The sequence below is a fragment of the Labeo rohita genome, chromosome 15 (assembly GCF_022985175.1).
Source record: "Labeo rohita strain BAU-BD-2019 chromosome 15, IGBB_LRoh.1.0, whole genome shotgun sequence".
Taxonomy (NCBI): Eukaryota; Metazoa; Chordata; class Actinopteri; order Cypriniformes; family Cyprinidae; genus Labeo; species Labeo rohita.
In genome coordinates, this window is record NC_066883.1 from 26,002,708 (window position 1) to 26,023,369 (window position 20,662).

Here is a 20,662-nt window from a genome sequence, read left to right on the forward strand (position 1 = left end):
ATAGCTATAGCTCAGTGAGTAAAGGTGGGTCTGAAGCGTTAACGTATGTCTGCAATCCTCTTATTTTGTCCCTGACCAAGTATGGATTAGATTCATCCGCGGGTCACTTTCAAAGGACTTTCATTGAATAGAGAAACATCTAGGCCTCTTGATATTTTCGAGGGAATTAATTTAAAAGGCAAATCGCTTTTTTTAATCGCGATTATTGTGATGTATTTAATTATTTTCAAGCTCATCAAGAATTTCAGAAACTGCGATGTAACGAAAATAAGGTAAAAACTGAACCCATATTGATAACACTATCGAGTAGCTGTACTGCAATATTCATAACAGTGAAGCTGGAAAATGTTACTGAACGGTAGGTGTGAATTGTGAAGGTGCAAAAGGGCACCTGGATTGATGACTCCAGGCATTAAGTAGCTCTCCAGGGTGCTGAAGTTGAATCTCTCAACGCCACTGACGAGCCTCATCAAACTCTTGTTTGTGAAGCTGAGATCTACTCAACATTTGTTTATGCCCACGGCGCGACTGGTGCTGGAAAACCGTCATGAGAGATGATCGTCTAAGTCTATGAAGGATATAAATCAACTTTATAAAAGAAAACACTGGAGAAAAAAATAAAACTTTGTGGAAATGTTTTTATGCAGCAAGAGGCCCATATAAATAATGGTAAGTTCAGTTTCTCAGTTGCATTGTACAGTATGTAGCAATGTGTCTCAGTTTGTATAGCATTAATGTAAGTGCAAATAATTTTGCAGTTTTTTTTTTATTTGGATTTGTAGTGCATCAAAAAGTTGGTAGTGAGACAATTTTCAATCAGAAATTGCTGGTTAATTTAACAATTACGAAGGAATGGCAAGTAACAGACTGAATTAAACATGGCATTTAGATGTAAAGACTAAAATATTATTTACTTCCAAAAATAATATGTAATGTTTTAATTATCAAAAATATTTTTTTTCTCCTTGTCACAATCATTTCATATAAATTCCACAATGTTCTAATCTTTTAGTTGAGTTTCAACTCCCATTTAAATTTAAAATGAACTGCTTTGACTTCTACCAGTCAAAAGTTTTTAACCAAGCCTGCATTTATTTGATCCAAAGTATGACAAAAACAGTAACATTTAGACTTTTTTTTTTTTTTTTGCTATTTAAAGTGACTGTTTTCTATTTTAATTATTTTTTAAAATGTAATTTATTCCTGTGATTTAAAAGCTACATTTTTAGCATCATTACTCCAGTCACGTGATCCTTCAGAAATCATTCTAATATTCTGATTTGCTGTTCAAAAAACATTTATTATTATTATTATGTTGAAAACATCTGAGTAGGATTTTTTCAGGTTTCTTTGATGAATAAAAAGTTCAGAAGAACAGCATTTATCTGAAACAGAAATCTTTTGTAACATGATAAAAGTCTTTATCATCACTTTTGATCAATTTAAAGCATCCTTGCTAAAGAATAGAATTAATTTCTATCATTTCTTTTCCAAAACAAAATAAATCAATAATAATAATAAAAAATGTAATTATACTGACTCCAAGTATAAAATATTGATAATAATAATAATAATAATAATAATAATAATAATAAATGTTTATTGAACAGCAAATCTAAATAATAAAAATAAAATATATTCAAATAGAAAGCAGCTATTTTAAATAGTAAAAAAAATATTTCACAATATTACTGCCTTTGCTGTATTTTGGATCAAATAAATGTGGGCTTGTTGAGCAGAAGACACTTCTTTGAAAACATTAAAAATCTTACTGTTCAAAAACTTTTGACTGGTAGTTTATATATAACAGATAAGCCTATACTGTTGAATATTTGGCCTGATAAACATATGTCCTGACTTTATGCCTAATCCTCTGTTTTCTAGGTGTCTCTTTGTAACATCCATCTCTCATAACGGCTTCTGACGGAGGACAATGCAACATATTCACCTCCCATTCGGAGGTGCTATATGGGAGTTATCCAGTTTCCCCTGCTGCCCCGTCCTCCGGAGCAGACACAGCCTCTCCACGCTCCCGTTTTATAGCATTACACTATGGATTATTCTTGGTGTTTTGACATTTCCATGCTGTGTCCAATGCCTGATTTTCAAAGTAGGCGTCTTGGGGCCTTGGAACTGTGACCCTTATTATGCAAAATCACTTCCTGCCATTGCATCCAGACTGGCTGTTGGCCGCATAAATGAGGATTTTAGTTTAGACCTTGGCTGTACGATGGACTTTGTCATTCTTCAGGAGGCTTGCGAGACATCTAAAGCCTTGACCTCATTTGTGCAGTTTGAGAACGTGGTTGATGCATTTGTAGGCCCTACGAATCCAGGATACTGCGATGCTGCGGCGCTCATGGGAAAGAATTGGGACAAGTCTATGTTTTCATCGGCGTGCATTAACTATGAGTTAGACCGGGTCCAGGGCTACCCAACTTTTGCTCGAACTTTACCGTCCCCGACGCGGGTGCTTTTTACCGTGCTTAGGTTTTTCAGCTTGGCTAACATAGCCATTGTGTCTTCTAATGAGGATATATGGATCGACACGGCTGCCAAATTGGCGAGCGCTCTCAGAAACCAGGGGCTTCCTGTTGGCATCGTCATGTCCATGGGGAATAATGACACCATGTTGGAGAACACGTTGCTGAGCATACAAAAAGCAGGGGAGATAAAAGGTAAAGTGTTTTGGATGCATAGATTTGCAGTGTCTGCATAAACATTCCTTTTATGTTTAGAAGCATCAAGAGATTTTTGCTCCATTAAATATTTGTAAGTAGCCTGTTTTTCTAAAACGATGACAATTTTAAGTAGTATAACAAAAGGTATCATACAAAGCATAAACCGTTGTTTTAACCAATAAATATTTAATTAAATTAAGATAATTAATTAAACACAATTTCACATTAAAATTATAATTTTATTTATAATTGTATAATATAGAATTAAATAGCATTCACGATTCATTGATTCAATGAGTACTCGATTAAAAAAATAATAAAAATACTCGATTGCGTTTTGCGCGTGTCGATTAACCAGCAAAATACCGGAAGTGGCGCATTCTACTGACATGTATCCAGACCTCTTTCTAAGGCTGCATGATATATTAAACCCATTTAAAATCATAATAAAGATTAATGCTATTGTGAAATTACAAATGCTACGATTCAGTTAAATAAATATATGCGATGCAGGTTTAATATCTCTGAATTAAATGTTGTTTAGTCAATAATAAACAATGATTAGATGTGCAATAAAGTGTAAAAACAATCGTCAGGCCGTTGGCGCCCCCTGCAGGCATGGGTTATAATGCCTAATGTACATTAGCTCTTTTGTTTATAGTACTTTATAAACAATAAATACCATTTGATTACTTACTTTTGATACTTTATTTGAACTAATTATTATTGCCTCATTGCTATTATATATTTATTTTAAATAATTTTAAAGGCTGTTGTTTGCTTAGGTCTATAAACACTACAAAAATTAATCATAATTGTCTGATTACTCAATTAATCATTTGAAAAATCGACTGCTTATTCAAAACCAAAATAATCGTTAGTGACAGCCCTATTTTATTTTCAGTTTATAACTTTGAATGTTTGTCAATGGGAGTTTCTCAGTATTTTTTAAACTCAAAAACATGTCAGGAAGCAGCAAACCATTGTTATATATGCATATACATATATATATATATATAAAGGAAAAAAAAAAAAATATATATATATAATTTAGAATTATTATCATACCAATATAATGAAATCAGCATACTGCTATAAATAAATAAATGAATAAATAAATAAATAACAAAAAGCATTCATAATTGAACTTTCGAATCAAAATCCTAGTTACTGAAATGCATCATATATATTTTAATTAAACAGATGACAGATGAAAGCTTCATCTTTCATCACTTTCACTTTCTTTTGCTACAATGGTCAAAAGGAGGTTTATCTATAACAAAAAAAGCTTTTGTGTAAATGCACGCACTTAATTTGGTACTCAATTAAAGATATTTATTTATATAAAAATTTGTGAAATTTTCTTGTTTATTCAATTGTTTGTTCATAGGTTTGTTCAGTTGTCACACAAATGTCTGAACACGCTCTCTTTTAAAATTTATACAAAACATTTTTAAATTTAGGGTAAATATACTGGATATTTTTTAAATGATGATTCAACATGAATTAATTTATTTTTCATGTGTTTTTTAGTCATCATAATGTGCATGCACTCAGCGCTCATTGGAGGAGAGCAACAAACATCATTCCTGATAAAGGCTTATGACATGGGACTGACAAAGGGTCAATATGTGTTTGTACCGTACGACACCCTCCTGTACAGCCTGCCCTACACCAACACCACCTACTTCCCACTGCAAAACAACACCAAACTTCGCAAAGCCTATGACGCAGTACTTACCATCACCGTGGAGTCAGATCTAATGTCATTTAATGAAGCGTACAATATGGCCAGACGATTTGGAGAACTGATGGTGTCACAAGAGCCAGAGCAGGTGTGCACGGTGCACTTTAAGACATTTTTGAATCTCATTTGTACACTTGCATAAAATGTTACATTAAAACGCTCTGTTACATTTCAGGTCTCTCCGCTCTTTGGCACAATCTACAACAGTTTGTATCTCCTTGCCAAGTCCATGCACAATGCCAGAAGAGCTGGTAAGTGGTTCTCCGGGTCCAATCTGGCCTCCTTCACGAGGAACATTACATTTTCCGGGTTCAACCAGAACATCCGCACAGACGCCCAAGGGAACGGGCAGACTGACTACGTGATCTTGGACACGGATGGCTGGGGATCTGATTTGTACCGTTGCTTTTATGTGAACCTGATGTTAGATAGGGTGCTGTTTGCCGGCACGTACATTCATTTCCCCACAGGTTCACCTCCACCTTCAGACTCCAGCTGCTGGTTTGACCCTAATGGGATCTGCAAAGGAGGTACAACAAACCCACACAGAATCATACTGATTTTACGCACTGTTGTTAAATGAGAAACAGATATTTGACTTTTAATGATGTAATTTTTATAGCTTAAAAGTCAGCTGCATTATTATTATTATTATTATTATTATTATTATTAAAATAATATTCAAATTCAAATAAATTTAAGAAATATTATTTGGTATTTTATTTTCAGTATTTTTAGTAAATGATCAATTACAAACATTTAATTAATTAATTTGTTTATTTATTCTCTTAAGAAATATTTTAAAGCAGAAAATAGTTAAATTTTATTTTATTTTTTACATTTTTATTCATTTTATTTTAAAGAAATAGTAAAGTAAAATTAATAATTACAATTAGATTATAGTTACATACAGTAATATTCATACAATATTTTTATGCTCAATATTGTGTTGTAATTATTAAATGTTATTTTTATTATCATTCAAAGACAAATAATTTAATAAATAATTAAGAAATAATTAATTAAAATTAAATGTAATAATTTTGCTGTTTTCATATGATCATTGTCACTGTCACATGACTTGTATCATAATGACTATAATATTAGTTATTATTATTTTATAATATATTATTATATTATATTATTATTAAAAATAACATTCAAATTCAAATAATTTTAAGAAATATTATTTGTTGTTTTACCATCAATATTTTTAGTAAATCATAAATATTAAACATTTTATGTATGTATTTATTTATTTATTCATTCATTTTCTTAAGAAATATTTTAAAGAAAGTAGTAAAAAAATAACAATAACATCAAAATTTTTAAGAAATAATCAATGAAAATTAATAATTACAACTAAATTATAGTTACATACAGCTCTCTCTCTCTCTCTCTCTATATATATATATATTTATATTTATACATTTATATATAAGCATAGTACAAATATCTTTATGATCAATACTGTGTTTTGAATAATCATTATTTTTATTATTATTATTATTATTCAAGGCCAAATCATTTAAAGAAACAATTAAAATTGAATTTAATTAATAAAATTAAACAGTAATGTTGTTTTTTAAATCATGCTAACTGATATGACATTGCTGTTTTCAAATGATCATTGTCACTGTCACACCATGACTATATAATTTTATAAAATAAAATATTATTATTATTATCATTATTATTATTATTAAAAAATAATAACATTCAAATTTAAATCATCTTAAGGAACATTTGGTATTTTATCTTCAATATTTTTAGTAAATTATCAAAAGTAAACATTTTATGTATGTATGTATGTATGTATTTATTTATGCATTCATTCATTTTATTCATTCTCTTAAGAAATTTTAAAGAAATAATCAATGAACTTTAATAATTACAACTAAATTATAGTAACATGCTGCTCTCTTTCTATGTTTATATTTATACATTTATATATGTAATATTAGTAAAAAATATCTTTATGCTCAATATTGTGTTGTAAAATAATCAATATTAAACATTGTTATTTTTATTATTATTCAGGGCAAAATTAAAATAATTAATGACATTTAAAATTAATAATTAAAATCAAACTGTAATATTTTATTTTTATCATGGTAGCAGATAGGACATTACTGTTTGTTGTTTTCACATGATCACTGTTACCGTCACATCATGACTATATAATTTATTATTATTATTATTATTATTATTATTATAAAAATCAAATAATCTGCATAAATCATTTAACATTTTAATATGACATTAGTTTATATGTTAACTGATGAATGTCATTTTATGTATAATTAATAGCTTTTATGCTATGCATTTGTCAACTAATTTTTTTTGTGTGTGTTATAGGTGTGGAAATAATATATGTCATCATAGCGTTTGCGATTGTCCTCATTATAGTTCTTGGTTCTGTTGGTCTAACTCTAGTCATAAGGTAATACTGCTATGGTTTTGATAACATCCTATGATTTTTTCATTTTCTGAATATATAGAAGGTACAAGAAGTTGTGCTTGTCTGATCTTTGTAGGAGGCGAATCCAACAAATCCAGTTGATCAAAGGACCCAACAGAATCCTGCTTACACTTGAGGACCTGACCTTCATCAACCCTCAGCTGAGCAAGAGAGTATGCATCACCTGACCAGATGCCTTCTTTAAACATTAAGCTCTTTTTATATGTTATGTTATATTTTATACACATCTCTTTTCTCACAGAAAATCACCCTTGAGGATCTTAGCGACTCAAAAAGTTACATTGAGGACAAGAGCACAGGTGAACGCTCCCGCTCTGTAAATAGCATGGCAACAGCAACACATGAAACTTCAAACGTAGCTGTCTATGAGGTGATTTTATGTGTTCTTTCATTTTATTTATTGAACACACCATGTTTTTTTTCAGTTTGACACATTTAAATCATTTTTAACTTTGCAGGGTGACTGGGTGTGGCTAAAAAAGTTTAAAGAGGGACATTTCAAGGAGGTTAAACAGAGCACCACTAAGATCTTCACCAAGGTACTGGCTCAAAACACTTAACAGTTTAGTATGAGCTTGTTCTTTGATTGACACTTCCTGACATCTTTGTAATTCCCAGATGAAGGACCTGCGGAATGAAAATGTCAATCCGTTTTTGGGGTTCTTCACCGATTGTGAGGTGTTTGCCATTGTGACTGAACACTGTTCTCGGGGGGAGTCTACATGATCTCCTTCGTAATGAAGATGTCAAACTGGACTGGATGTTTAAATCCTCCTTGGTGCTAGATCTCATCAAGGTACATTTCAAGGAACATTTTGATGAATATTAATGTAAAAATGTGAACTTGTAATGATGTCCAGATCATTTTTGAATGCATTTGTAATATCTGTCTTTCTGGTACCATCCATTAGGGCATGAAATATCTTCACCACAGGGAATTTCCTCATGGGCATCTGAAGTCTCGTAATTGTGTAGTAGATGGACGTTTTGTCTTAAAGATCACTGATTATGGTTACAATGAGATTCTGGAGACCCAGAAAGCACCAAAGGAAACCCCACCTCCAGAGGGTATGTGTGTTTATTTAAAGGGGTCATCGGATGCAAACTTCAATTTTACATGTTGTTTGAACATTAATGTGTGTTGGCAGTGTGTCCATGCAGTGGTTTTTAATTAATCTGTAAAAATAATATCCCCTTTTTCAAATCGAGCCATTCTCAGATGCCTGTCGGTGTGGCGTCACACCGACAGAGGCCGCTCCCACGATAGTTGATTGACATGAGCGTCTTACCTCAGATCAGCTGTAACAGTCCGACCTCCATTGTTTTGATGCCGGAGCAGGGATGTAATTTAGATAAGATTATCTCCGATTGAGCGATTGAGGTGTTGTGTTGTTGGATGTAATAATGAACATAGTGGTCGTCATTTACTCCCGACATCTGAGCCGCTGAAGATGCAGTGGATTACGTTTGTTTGTGAAGGGAATGCGGCTCCCGATCTACATAAATGCATCTAAGGCTTTTCTTCGTCTCACAGATTTATTCTGGACAGCTCCTGAACATCTCAGAGACCCTGACATGCCACGGAAAGGAACTTATAAAGGAGATGTGTACAGCTTTGCGATTATACTTCAGGAAGTAGTGGTTAGAGGAGCGCCGTACTGCATGCTCGGCTTGTCTCCTGAAGGTTGGTTATAAATAAAATCTACAAAATGATTCCTATTACATTATTAGTTAGATGAACTAGATATAAAGAAGCTGTTGCAACAGTAACTGGGCAGGTATTATCAGTGAAATTTGGCATATGAACTACATGTTTATTGTATCCACAGAGATTATAAGGAAGGTGAAGAAACCTCCGCCTATGTGCAGGCCCACAGTAGCTCCAGATCAAGCTCCACTGGAATGTATCCAGTTAATGAAGCAGTGCTGGAGTGAACAACCTGATAGACGGCCTCCATTTGATCAGATCTTTGATCAGGTGAGCTATAAGGAGAAGTTTTTGGAGTTACAGAGTAACAAAACTTAGGATCTAAGGAACTTTGTAGTTTTTAGAATGGTTGCTTAATACACTACCAGTCAAAAGTTTTTGAACAGTAAGATTTTTAATGTTCTTTAAAGAAGTCTCTTCTGCTCACCAAAGTACAGCAACATTTTGAAATATTTTTACTATTTAAAATAACTGTTTTCTATTTAAATATATTTTAAAATGTAATTTATTCTTGTGATCAAAGAGAGAAATTACAGAAATTAATACTTTTATTTAGCAAGGATGCTTTAAATTAGGGCTGGCAAATGATTAATTGCGATTAATCGCATACAAAATAAAAGTCTGAGTTTGCCTAATATATGTGTGTTTACTGTGTGTATTTATTATGTATATATAAATACAAGCACATTCATGTATATATTTAAGAAACATTTAAGTATATGTATTATAATTATATATTATACTTTTTTATAGAATTTATATAATATATAAATACAAATATTTTGTACATAAATAACATATTTCTCTTAAATATATTATTATATATTTATTTAAATATATTATTATAATATATTATTTCTCTTTTATATATTTGTGTGTATTTATATATACATAATAATTACACACAGTACACACACATATATTAGGCAAACCCAAACTTTTTTGTATGCGATTAATCGCAATTAATCATTTGCCAGCCCCACTTTAAATTGATCAAAAGTGATGATAAAAACATTTATACTGTTACAAAAGATTTATATTTCAGATAAATGCTTTCTTCTGAACTTTCTATTCATCAAAGTAACTTGAAAAACTTCTCAGATGTTTTCAACATAATAAAATAACAATAATAATAATGTTAATAATAATAATATTAATAAATGTTTTTGAGCAGCAAATCAGAATATTATAATGATTTCTGAAGGATCATGTGACTGGAGTTATGATGCCAAAAATTCAGCTTTGAAATCACAGGAATAAATTATATTTTAAAATTTATTAAAATATTATTATTACTATTAAATGTTATTTTAAATAGTAAAAATATTTCTAAATTGTACTGTTTTTGCTGTACTTTGAATCAAATAAATACTTCTTTAAAAAACATTAAAGATCTTACTGTTCAAAAACTTTTGACTGGTAGTGCCTCACTGGATAGCTTTGCCTCCAAATTTCACATTAAAGACACTTTAATTAAAATTTCTTGGACAAGATCTGATATTTTTAATATTTTTTTATATTCAGCGATAATGGTTCCTTATTTTCTATTCTCAGTTCAAGCTCATCAACAAGGGCAAAAAGACCAACATTATTGACTCCATGTTGCGTATGCTGGAGCAATACTCCTCTAACCTGGAGGACCTGATCAGGGAAAGAACAGAGGAGTTGGAGGTGGAGAAACAGAGGACGGAGAAGCTCCTGGCTGAGATGCTTCCTCCGTGAGTATATATTTTCATACTGTACACCAGCACACCTCTCAAATACTCAAACATTTTATTTTCTCCATCTCTCATGTCAATTTTCATTCACAGTTCTGTAGCAGAAGCTCTGAAAACGGGTGTCTCCGTGGAGCCAGAGTACTTCGATCAAGTCACCATCTACTTCAGTGACATTGTAGGCTTCACCACCATCTCGTCCCTTAGTGATCCAATTGAGGTTGTAGACCTGCTCAATGACCTTTACACACTATTTGACGCTGTGCTTGGCAATCACGATGTCTACAAGGTGAGCTTGGTTGTCTGAGTCAACATGCCAAACGGCAAATGATTTCCATGAAAAGCCATTTAACTCTTGTTTCTCACAGGTTGAAACCATTGGAGATGCCTACATGGTGGCCTCCGGGCTGCCGAAGAGGAACGGTAACAAGCACGCAGCCGAAATCGCCAACATGTCCCTGAACATTCTTAGCTCCGTGGGCTCCTTCAAGATGCGGCATATGCCAGAAGTTCCGGTCAGGATACGGATCGGCATTCACTCAGGTGGGCTCTCAGTCTCCAGCTCTTCTAATGCTCATATAATCATATAATCATTTGACAGATTAAATTTCATTGTCCTCATCCTATCATGTTTTTCTTCTCTATCCAGGGCCGTGTGTTGCTGGAGTCGTGGGTCTAACTATGCCGAGATACTGCCTTTTTGGAGACACAGTCAACACCGCCTCTCGTATGGAATCTACAGGGTTGCGTACGTTCTATTCAGACATTTTTTCCTTAAAAATATGATATACTAACTCGTGATGTACTGTAATGAGAAGATACATCAATAAACATTATTTCCTTCAGCTTACAGAATTCATGTGAACATTAGTACAGTGAATATTCTCCGCTCACTGAACGATGGCTACAAAATAGAAGTTCGAGGAAAGACTGAGCTAAAGGTACTAACACAAATGCTTTATTTGAACTAACTAAATAATATTTGAACATGGTCAGTTAATATTTTTGTTCCGCAAGGATGTATTAAATTGATCAAAAGTGACATTCTATTTCAAGTAAGAATTTTTATTCAGTACCAAATTTGTATTTTAGAATGATTTTTAAACATATTAAAATGTTTTTAATAAATGCAGCCTTGATGAGCCTAAAAGACTTCTTTCAAGAACATAAAAAAAAATCTTACTCAATCAAAAATTTTGCACTAACTTTCTGTGGATATTTTTAATTTTTTTTATTCATGTTTATGTTTTTTTTTTTAGGGGAAAGGCATTGAAGAAACATACTGGCTTGTTGGAAAATCTAATTTTACAAAGCCTTTGCCAAAACCACCAGAGATCAAACCAGGGTAAGATTTTAATAGTGTTTACCATTTATCATTTATTTTATAAATAAATATAAATTATATATACTACCAGTCAAAAGTTTTTGAACAGTAAGATTTTTAAAATAACTGCTTTCTATTTGATTATATTTTAAAATGTAATTTATTCTTGCGATCAAAGCTAAATTGTCAGCATCATTACTCTTCATTGTCACATGATCCTTCAGAAATCCTTCTAATATGCTGATTTGCTGAATAAAAAACATTTCTTCTTCTTCTTCTTCTTCTTCTTCTTCTTCTTCTTAATATTTAAAACAGTTGAGTACATATTTTTTTCAGGATTCTTTGATGAGTAGAAAGATCCAAAGGTCAGCATTTATCTAAAATAAAAAGCTTTTGTAACATTATATACTATATCATTCAAAAGCTTGGAATCAGTAAGTATATATATATGTGTGTGTGTGTGTATAAATATATTTTTTTGGGAAAGAGATTATAAAAATTAATACATTTTCATTTAGCAAGGAGGCTTTAAATTGATCAAAACTGATGATAAACACATTTATAATGTTACAAAAAGATTTCTATTTCAGATAAATGCTGGTCTTCTGAACTTTCTATTCATTAAAGAAACCGGAAAAAAATCGACTTTTTTTTTTTTTTTTTTTTTGAGCAGCAAATCAGAATATTAGAATGATTTCTGAAGGATTATGTGACTGGAGTAATGATGCTAAAAATTCAGCTTTGAAATCACTAGAATAATTTACATTTTAAAAATATTTTCAAATAGAAAGCAGTTATTTTAAATAGTAAATATATATCAAAATATATAATAAATGCAGGCTTGGTGAGCAGAAGGGAATTCTTTAAAAAAATCTCACTGTTCAAAAATTTTTGACTTGTAGTGTATAATAGAAATGCACTTAACATTTAATGAAAATTTAGTGGTTATATATTGCATTTTACTGCACCACTTTTCAAATAAATTGTATTTTTAGATTAATTTTGTGGTTTAGATTAATTCTCTTTATACTTATGAATGGGATACTATTTACGGATTGGATAATTGGATTTATGCATCAGGGAAGACAACCATGGTTTGAGACCTGAGGACATTGAGGCTTACAGGAGAAGGAAAGCTGAAAAAAAGGCATGAACCCATAACCATTTGCAAGGAGGTAGTACCTTGCATCCTGTGGTGTGCTGTATTTGTCATGTGGTTAGGGTGTACTCTGCTGGGTTTTTGCCGTGATTGTGTTCATTGTGGTGTTGGACTTCTTGTTTATCCGTGCATGTTTTTGTGAAATGCATCACTTACCAAAGCCAAAAAACGATCTACAGTTCATCATCATTGATAACTTTCTAAATCACTTCTCATCTTTTAGAGATAACTGGCAAGACATGGTGACGGAGGAGATCAAGTCAATATTTCGCAAGGCCAAGAGACAAGTGGACAAGCCCAAAATCTGAGAAGGATATTAAAAAAACTGACAATGAAGGAAAGACATAACAAGTTGCATGGGAGAGAAACGAAGGACAGCACAAGCATGAGTGTTTCACTGCAGCTTACAAAGACTACTTTAATAGGATTGGTTGTCGTCTGTCTAATCCGACTCTGCCAAGCGCAGCAGAAACAACAGCGCTAATGAAATGGCCGCTGAAGAACAAGTAGTCAGTGAAAGTGTATTTCTTTCCCTATGTCTAACACTGTCACACCTACTCCGTCTTGGCCACAGAGTGGTTCAGTGTGCATCTCGTACCAAAGGAGAGTTCACGTTTGTTTTTTACAAATCACATTTTCGCGTTTTGTGTTCTCATGGTGGAGCTTTAATAGATTTTCTTTGATCTTCTCTAACCAAAAAAACAATGTAGTGACATAATCAGATTTGACAAGGCTTAGTGGACATCTGCTGCAGATACCAAATGGGATATTCTAGTGATGTTTATGCAAAAGCCAAATTGACTGAGGTTGGTTGATAGCAAGTTATTACAAATGTGAGGCTTCTGTATGTTGTCTCTGAACTCATGACTGTTTATGCTGAGTAAGAAGTTGCTTAAGAGAAATTACAAAATGGAATGCAATAATTCTGTGAATTCTATTCATTTATGCAAAGATATTTATACTATGCAGAATATTTATTAGTTGTATCTTGCGATACATTTAGAAAACTGGACAAAACTGATACCGCTTTTAAATTACATATTAAATCAGACTAATCGGTTTAATAAAGGGTCATGTCTCTCTCTGATGAAGCACATGTGCTTGTACTGGATATAAAATGAAATGTTTAAGATGCTGTGCAGTTTAAGTTGTATTAAACATGTAGGCTGGGTTTATCTGAGAGGGATTGACTGCCTTACATAAGCTGTTTAAAATGATGAACTGCATTTTCTGTAAATCAAACCTATCAGGCACAGCCTGCGTGGCATTTTTAATTACAGTTTTCCTGACTGATCTCATTTTCTGGGAGTCAATGTCAAGGCCAGTCATAACTCGAACGGCCTCTGTGTAATAGTTCAGTTTTGCACTAGCATTTTTTAATTGTCTGTTAAATGTGTATATAAGTACTGTACAATATTATATACTATAATTGTTACATGAGCAATTGGATGGATAACGATAACAATAGGACACTAAACATTCAAGTTCCTGCTAGCAAAAGACAGTGTTGTTCTGATGCTATGTATAGACAATAACATGCTTAGTTGAACAAATCATTCTTTTGATGTGTTTTTTGTTGTTGTTTCTTCTTGCATTATATGATATAATGAAAGCTAAGGAACAGCCTCAGTAAACAATAATTTACATAATTTCAAAACAGATGAGTCACCTGATTCACAGTTTATTAACTGTGGTGCGCATGCACCCGGGGGAACGTGTACATGTGACACAACAAAAGGAGCAGCTAGAATAAAAATGTTTAACTTTAATTCAAGTTGTTTAATTGTTTTTAAAGACTACCAGTGTCACGTCTGATATTAGCTATGTTTCGCAGCATATCAAGGCAGGCACAAAATTATCATTCTTGTCACTATGGAGGGTTGCACTTACGATTTGGCCAGTTACCCGAAGGCGCAGCCACATTGGCGATACTTGGATGTAAACAACAGCATGGACTGCACGGTTAATGTACTACTGAATACATTGTTTTGCTAATTTATGCTGCCTAAACCACAGAAAACGTGTGGAACCTCCTAAATCATATAGAGAACGACTTAGTAAGCAGGAAAGGCAACGTTTTGACAAACTAAAGTTAATAGGTTGTAAAGATACGTACAAGCAGTATTAATTAAGATATTAGCCTAATATTTCACCTACCTGACCAATGGTAAAAACAAACACGAATATTGTCAAGATTCTTGTCCTGGAAATCCTGGTTCAGGTTGGCCAACCACAAACGCCTTTTGTTCCTCAGACAGCTTTTTGCACTCTTCTCCTTGATTTTGTTATCACTTTTGGCAGTCTATAGTACTCCAAATGTTTTTCTCAGTCAGACCGATTAATACAGCGCGTAACATGACAATAATTGACCACTTTCAGCAGCAATAAACAGCTAAATATGCGAGTTTTGTTCCATTCAGTGGCATTGTTTACGTTCAGTGCCGCCAATATGGCCGACTGATGACGTGTCATGAAAACGCTATTTCCCCTAAATATTATTTCCTAAGTTTTTATAAATAAACTAAGGTAATGTGTTAAAAACATATGTACATTCCTAACAAGTTGCTAATTAAGGGCTGCAACTACACAAGTACAAGTATTTAAGTTTAGAATTGGTGACACTATAGAAACTTGTTAGTTTTAAGCGGTCACGTCTAGTTTTATTAGATTTGATTTTTAAAATAAAAGGTAGTCTATATAAGTATAGCATATAAGGTGTTGTGACATAAAGGCCTATGTGTGCAGTCACGAGGCTCAAATGTGTCTAAAATTTTAAAGTTTTTTGTTATTATTGTTAAAAATGTGATAGCGCGTCTGTTTATTATTCTCAATCATTTCTCATTCCTCAAAGGAAACAAAATATTTCTGCATTTTTCTTGTTTACCACAAGATGGCCCTGTTATAAAGGTTTTGTTCTGAGGGCCAACCCAAAGCAACCGTACATTCACAGTATTCTTTTTAATCATACTTCTTAAAGCCATTGCTTTCATTCTGTGAATATTATGCATATTAAATTAAGTCAGCTGGGTTATTCTGGCAAGATATACACGTTGGTTATTTATCTTGACCACCTTCTCTTTCTTAGCCTCTCCTGATTGCCCATCTCACCATGCGAGCCCTTGGCTCCAGCGTCTAATCCTTCTTTTGTATGCGTCTAATCATTTGCTCATTCAGCCTACAGGGCGAATTTGCTAGCGTGAAAGGAAATAGCTACTTTCTCACGTCAAAACTCCTCTTTGTGGTTTATGGGTTTATTGTGCCATAAAGATAGCAGGGTGTCTGGGAAATCTATCGCTTAACAGGTGAGGAGGTGAGACTTAACACTTTAAGCCCTCAGTGGAATAAACACAAAGCTAAAACTACACATTCCAGAAGGTTGACGCAACAAACCAAGCGGAATGACTGGGATTAAACTGGTAGGAACGACAGAGCAATGATAATATGCTGTGCTTTTTCTGTCGTTATTAGTTATTGTCAGCCAGTCAGGATGGTGTGACTTTTATTTCATTTATTTTTAGATATTAGATATTTTATGGATTTATTTCTGTTTTAATTTATTTTATGGATTTATTCATTTATTTAAATAAAAAACAGGACAATGTATATTTTTTAAATTTCAGTTTATTGAAGAAAAAAAACATACAACAGAATGAAATAAAGGAGAAAAAATCAGCACACTTTCTCAAAAGATAATATATGGTAAAGACATACTGAAATAGAATATTTAACAAACTGGAGACAGACATCAGTGCAGGAGTCAAGTTTTTTGCTGGATAGAAGTGAAATCATAGAACCTACCAGCTGTGCTTGAGAAACAATTAAATAGGACTACCTTTTCCCTTTAAACATTAAAGATAAGGCAAACCCTACAGAGATGTCACATGCTCATAAAGAGACGTTCTACAAGCACAATCATAAACACCACAGCTTAACATCAACGGCACTACACTTAATGTAAGCATAGTGTCTGATTGAATATTACACCTGAACTAATTGATGTCAAACCTCTTGTTACATTAGTAGGGATCTAATTCCTCACCTATAGATATGCATTGCTCCTGATGTTTACAACCAGTTTCCTTAAAAATATGTTTTTGTACTGACAGGTTCGCTGAGATCGTCCATACACAGATAATCAATCGGAATGAGGTAACAGTCAAACAATTAATAACAATAATACCATTTTAAAACCTACAATTCGTCTCTCATTTTATCACCCTTAGGCCGAACTAGTCTGCCAATAAAAAGAATGGAGTTGGTCTTGTTGTCTTTCACAAGGAAAATGAAGGGATGGTCGGCGTAGAAGAGCTTGGGGTTCCTGATCTTCTCGCTGCCATAAATGCTGGTGTCAAATGGGTTTCCCTCTGTGTCCCACTCCAAGGCGGAGGCATGGAAGACGTTGGCGAGGTAAAGATCTTTCTTGCCGGAAATGTTGGACAGGTCTGCCTTAGACTTGTCCACAGCTTCAGTGAGACCAAGTTCTGCAAGATGTTTCTGCAAAAAGAAAAGAACCTCATATATCATGTATAAAATAGCAATAGTGGTTATATAGTAACAATATCAGCATTATTTACCTGAAGGTCATGGCTGACTTCCATGCTAACTTTAGGCAGGGAGATGGCGACCGCTCTCTCCTCGAGTTTGCTGACCCAGGTGTCCAGCTGCTGGCGAGTGAGCAGTTTCTCCAGCCTTTCCAGAGGCTCCACGTGGTAGGGCATGATGAAAATCATGCTGGACTTCTTATGTGCCAAAGGCATGCTGACCACAAACAGCTTGTTCTGTGTGTCTTCATAGAAGCCGTAGAGACCTGTAAAAGGCAAAGTTGAACACTGTTAAGTTTCTATGTAGGTGTAGTAGATTTTGAGATTTTGAGACTTCAAAACAAGCTGTTGGTTTTACCTGTGCGATGCATCATTGGAACAGAAATCGTGTGAGAGCGGGAAACCAGGAAACCACGGTTGTCAACCATCTTGTGGTGGAACTTCTCATCCCAGTGAGCTGTGGAATAGAAACAAGACATTATATTTTGTGTTGGTTATTTTGGCCTTAGAGCTGTATTGAAATAAATATCAGTTGGGGGTTTGTCCGGGATGAATAATTAAATACAATTTAATACTTACGTTTAAAGAACATAGCATTGACAATCATAGCCCCATCTGTGTTTTTCACATCCTTGGTAATTTCTGGCAGCTTTCCGTCAGTTGACTTGGCAGCCCACTCATTGATGGAGTTAATGGCGCTTCTCTTATCGCGGAAGTTGATCTTCGAGTGTTCGTAGTTGTAGTGCTTCTTGCTGCTCTTGACGAAGTCGTCGGAAAAGCTGACAGAGCTCGGGCCGTACAGCCTGTTGTTGATCTTCCATGTGACGTTGCGGGCCTGGGGGTCGCTCACCTCAGTCAGAAGCTCGGACAGGCCTGTGTGCAGATGGTCATCCTTCAGGGCGTCAGCCTTCAGGAGACTCTTCACCTGGGACGCAGTGGAGGATTTGCCGCCCATGGCTACCATTCCCAGAGAGGAGGCCACCACCACAGGAGAAATGAGGATGTTGTCGAGATCCTTTTCTTTGGCGACATTGTGGTAGAGGTTGAAGGCCAGGTTAGCGCTGGTGTCTGCCATAGAGGTTGCATGGGGACTCAGCTTTTTGTCCTCACCGGACACGGCCACAGCCAAAAGGCACAGAGCAATGAGGTTGGATACCAACATGCTTGCTGTATTTTTGGGTTGAAATGAAAGCCTAGAAGAGAAAAGAGGCAGCAAGTGAGTGCAAATTGACATTTTTCACAAATGCAAATTTAAAGATTTCTATGTGTCTGTTTTAGGAACAAAGGGCTGCGTTGTGAATTGTTTGATCTTGTGTTTTGTATCTGTTTTAAATCATTTTGTATTCAAGTTTTTAAATTGTATGCACCCTAAAACAGTTAAACCTTCAGAAATAGAGCCTATAGGCCATGTTTTCTAGGTCAACCAGTTAAACAAAAGCAATAACAATGACTAGTCAGACAGGAATGCACTGCTTAACTTGAGTCTGCTCGCTTTATGCAGTTCTGAAATCACTTTAAAACACTTTATTGCATGTTAAGATGTTAAAAGTATGATTTAAAACTATGAGTTTGTTGTGAGATGTTATGTGTCCCTTTCCACTAACAACCTCAAGAGAAGCAGCTTATGTAAGTCAGCATGGTTATTCATGCACATATTATGTTTTTTCAGGTTTTTTTTTTGTATGTTGCTTTTTTTTTTCACCTTGATACGTTTTCATATTCATAGTTGTCAACGATTGCGATTTTCACTCTGAAAGACAAGAGGTGCATTTGGGTAATCTACACAAAAAAATTCTTTATATACATTGATTAATGTGCAAAAATAAAAATAAACTCCTTGAACTCCTTGCTTCTCTTAAGGATAGGTTTAATTTGAAGCAAAGATCTGTTGCTACTTCATGCACACAGAGAAAGAAAGACACGTAGACTCTTCTTATTGGCTAGAAGATCTTTTGACCAATCAGAACTTCCACAGTAGACCCACATCTGAATTCCAGAGGTAGCACTGATTAAGCGATAGCATACGACCGCTCCCAAATGAAAAGATCTCATCACTCTCTTTTAAATTTAAGGTAAAAATAATGGCAAAAACAGTACACAAATATGAAAAAAGTGCATTATTGAAAAGAACCTAAAGTGATAAAAACTTTTACCATTGCACATCCAATAACAGTCCAATGCATGCAAACTGACCTTTTTTGAAAAAAAAAAAAAAAAAAAAAAAATAAATAAATAACATAGTTGATTTTGAATTGAGTTGCCTGTAAATGCATTTTTCAAAATGCAAAATGGACTGAAAAGCAGAAAGAAGAGTAAAGAAGAGTATTCTCTGACCCTGTGTGCAGTAGCCTTCATAGCATGCAAAAAGAAAAAAAAAGCCATTCCAAGTAAATATTTGTGAAATAAAAGCATTTTTCCCAATAATTACCTTGGACAGCTGTTTGAATGTGTTCTTCTTCTTTTCTCTGATGTTTTCCTCTTCTTTTCTCGGATGTTCTCCTCTTCTTTTCGCAGATGTTCTCCTCTTCTTTTCGCAGATGTTTTCCTCTTCTTTTCCCAGATGCTGCTTGCTGCAGAGTGTTTGAAGCAGCGGCCTTTATACTCCAGGAAAGAAACTTCTAGAAGCTGGAGCCGGGCTATTCAAATGAGGATGTTTGGATTTCCTAGGGAAGTTGGGAGAGCCCTCCCTCTGGATCCAATGACCAAAGGATTCAACCTCTGCAAGGTCCTAAAGCCTTCTGAAATCTGCAAACAACCAGCTGATCTCTGGTGTTAAACTAGTGTCATTTTATTTAAACTATGACTCGTAAATATAAAACTGTATGTATTGGCATGGAAGATGATAATGTTTTGTCCTGTATCACATTTTGAACTGCTGAACCAAGATTTGCTCTGCTGAGTTGGCAGTGTTTTAAAGAAAAGAATGCATTTTATGCAAGAATATATACAATATATAACAATAAATTACACAAATGACCCCAGGATATACGAAGTAAACATTATAATTTAAAAGTTTCCTGTCTTTGTCCACATTCCTTCTAGATTCTTCTGTCGGGGGATGCAGAGACATGCTCCCCAAGCCCACATCCTCCCCCAACACTGCCACGTCAAAGCGTAAATTCTTTTTCAGGCTGTGGGTGTGGTGCAGGAATACATCTCAAGTAACTTATATAATTTTACTGACCAAAATATAGTATTTTTTGCAATTTTATAATGTTGCGATAAGCCTTTTGCACTTTTTTCACTCTGCATGTTCACTTTTTCTTTATGCAACTTGTTCGTCTGTACCCTGCAGTAATGAAACA

General features: G+C 34.1%; 2 protein-coding genes across 3 annotated transcripts; one reads left to right on the forward strand and one right to left on the reverse strand.

The window, feature by feature from the left end:
* gucy2f (guanylate cyclase 2F, retinal) lies at positions 1-13,256 on the forward strand. Its single transcript, XM_051128498.1, is given in 20 exon segments — positions 1-669; positions 1,885-2,678; positions 4,215-4,516; positions 4,604-4,958; positions 6,787-6,871; positions 6,966-7,062; positions 7,152-7,280; positions 7,369-7,449; positions 7,529-7,621; positions 7,623-7,706; positions 7,822-7,978; positions 8,445-8,594; positions 8,740-8,888; positions 10,173-10,336; positions 10,430-10,622; positions 10,702-10,876; positions 10,983-11,081; positions 11,180-11,274; positions 11,593-11,678; positions 13,040-13,256. Coding segments are annotated over 19 exon segments (3,324 nt in total). The 5' UTR covers positions 1-669; positions 1,885-1,933; the 3' UTR covers positions 13,125-13,256.
* Positions 13,257-16,419: 3,163 nt separating this feature from the next.
* serpinh1b (serpin peptidase inhibitor, clade H (heat shock protein 47), member 1b) lies at positions 16,420-20,011 on the reverse strand. 2 transcript variants are annotated; one of them, XM_051130288.1, is made up of 6 exons: positions 19,786-20,011; positions 19,060-19,107; positions 17,937-18,550; positions 17,716-17,814; positions 17,391-17,623; positions 16,420-17,310 (listed from the first exon to the last, which is right to left on the reverse strand). In XM_051130288.1, exons 3-6 carry the CDS (start codon positions 18,517-18,519, stop codon positions 17,008-17,010), a joined length of 1,218 nt encoding a protein of 405 aa, XP_050986245.1. In that variant the 5' UTR covers positions 18,520-18,550; positions 19,060-19,107; positions 19,786-20,011; the 3' UTR covers positions 16,420-17,007. The 2 variants fall into 2 exon arrangements, with proteins under 2 accessions (XP_050986245.1, XP_050986246.1); XM_051130289.1 differs by lacking the exon at positions 19,060-19,107.
* Positions 20,012-20,662: the final 651 nt, after the last annotated feature.

Bases quoted from the DNA above. Each gene is read 5' to 3' on its own strand.
- serpinh1b (XM_051130289.1), bottom strand. From the start codon at position 18,519: ATGTTGGTATCCAACCTCATTGCTCTGTGCCTTTTGGCTGTGGCCGTG. The intron at 17,815-17,936 runs GTAAGTATTAAA...TCTATTCCACAG, and splicing joins CAATGCTATGTTCTTTAAAC to CTCACTGGGATGAGAAGTTC. The intron at 17,311-17,390 runs GTAAATAATGCT...TTCTTTTTGCAG, and splicing joins AAGTCAGCCATGACCTTCAG to AAACATCTTGCAGAACTTGG.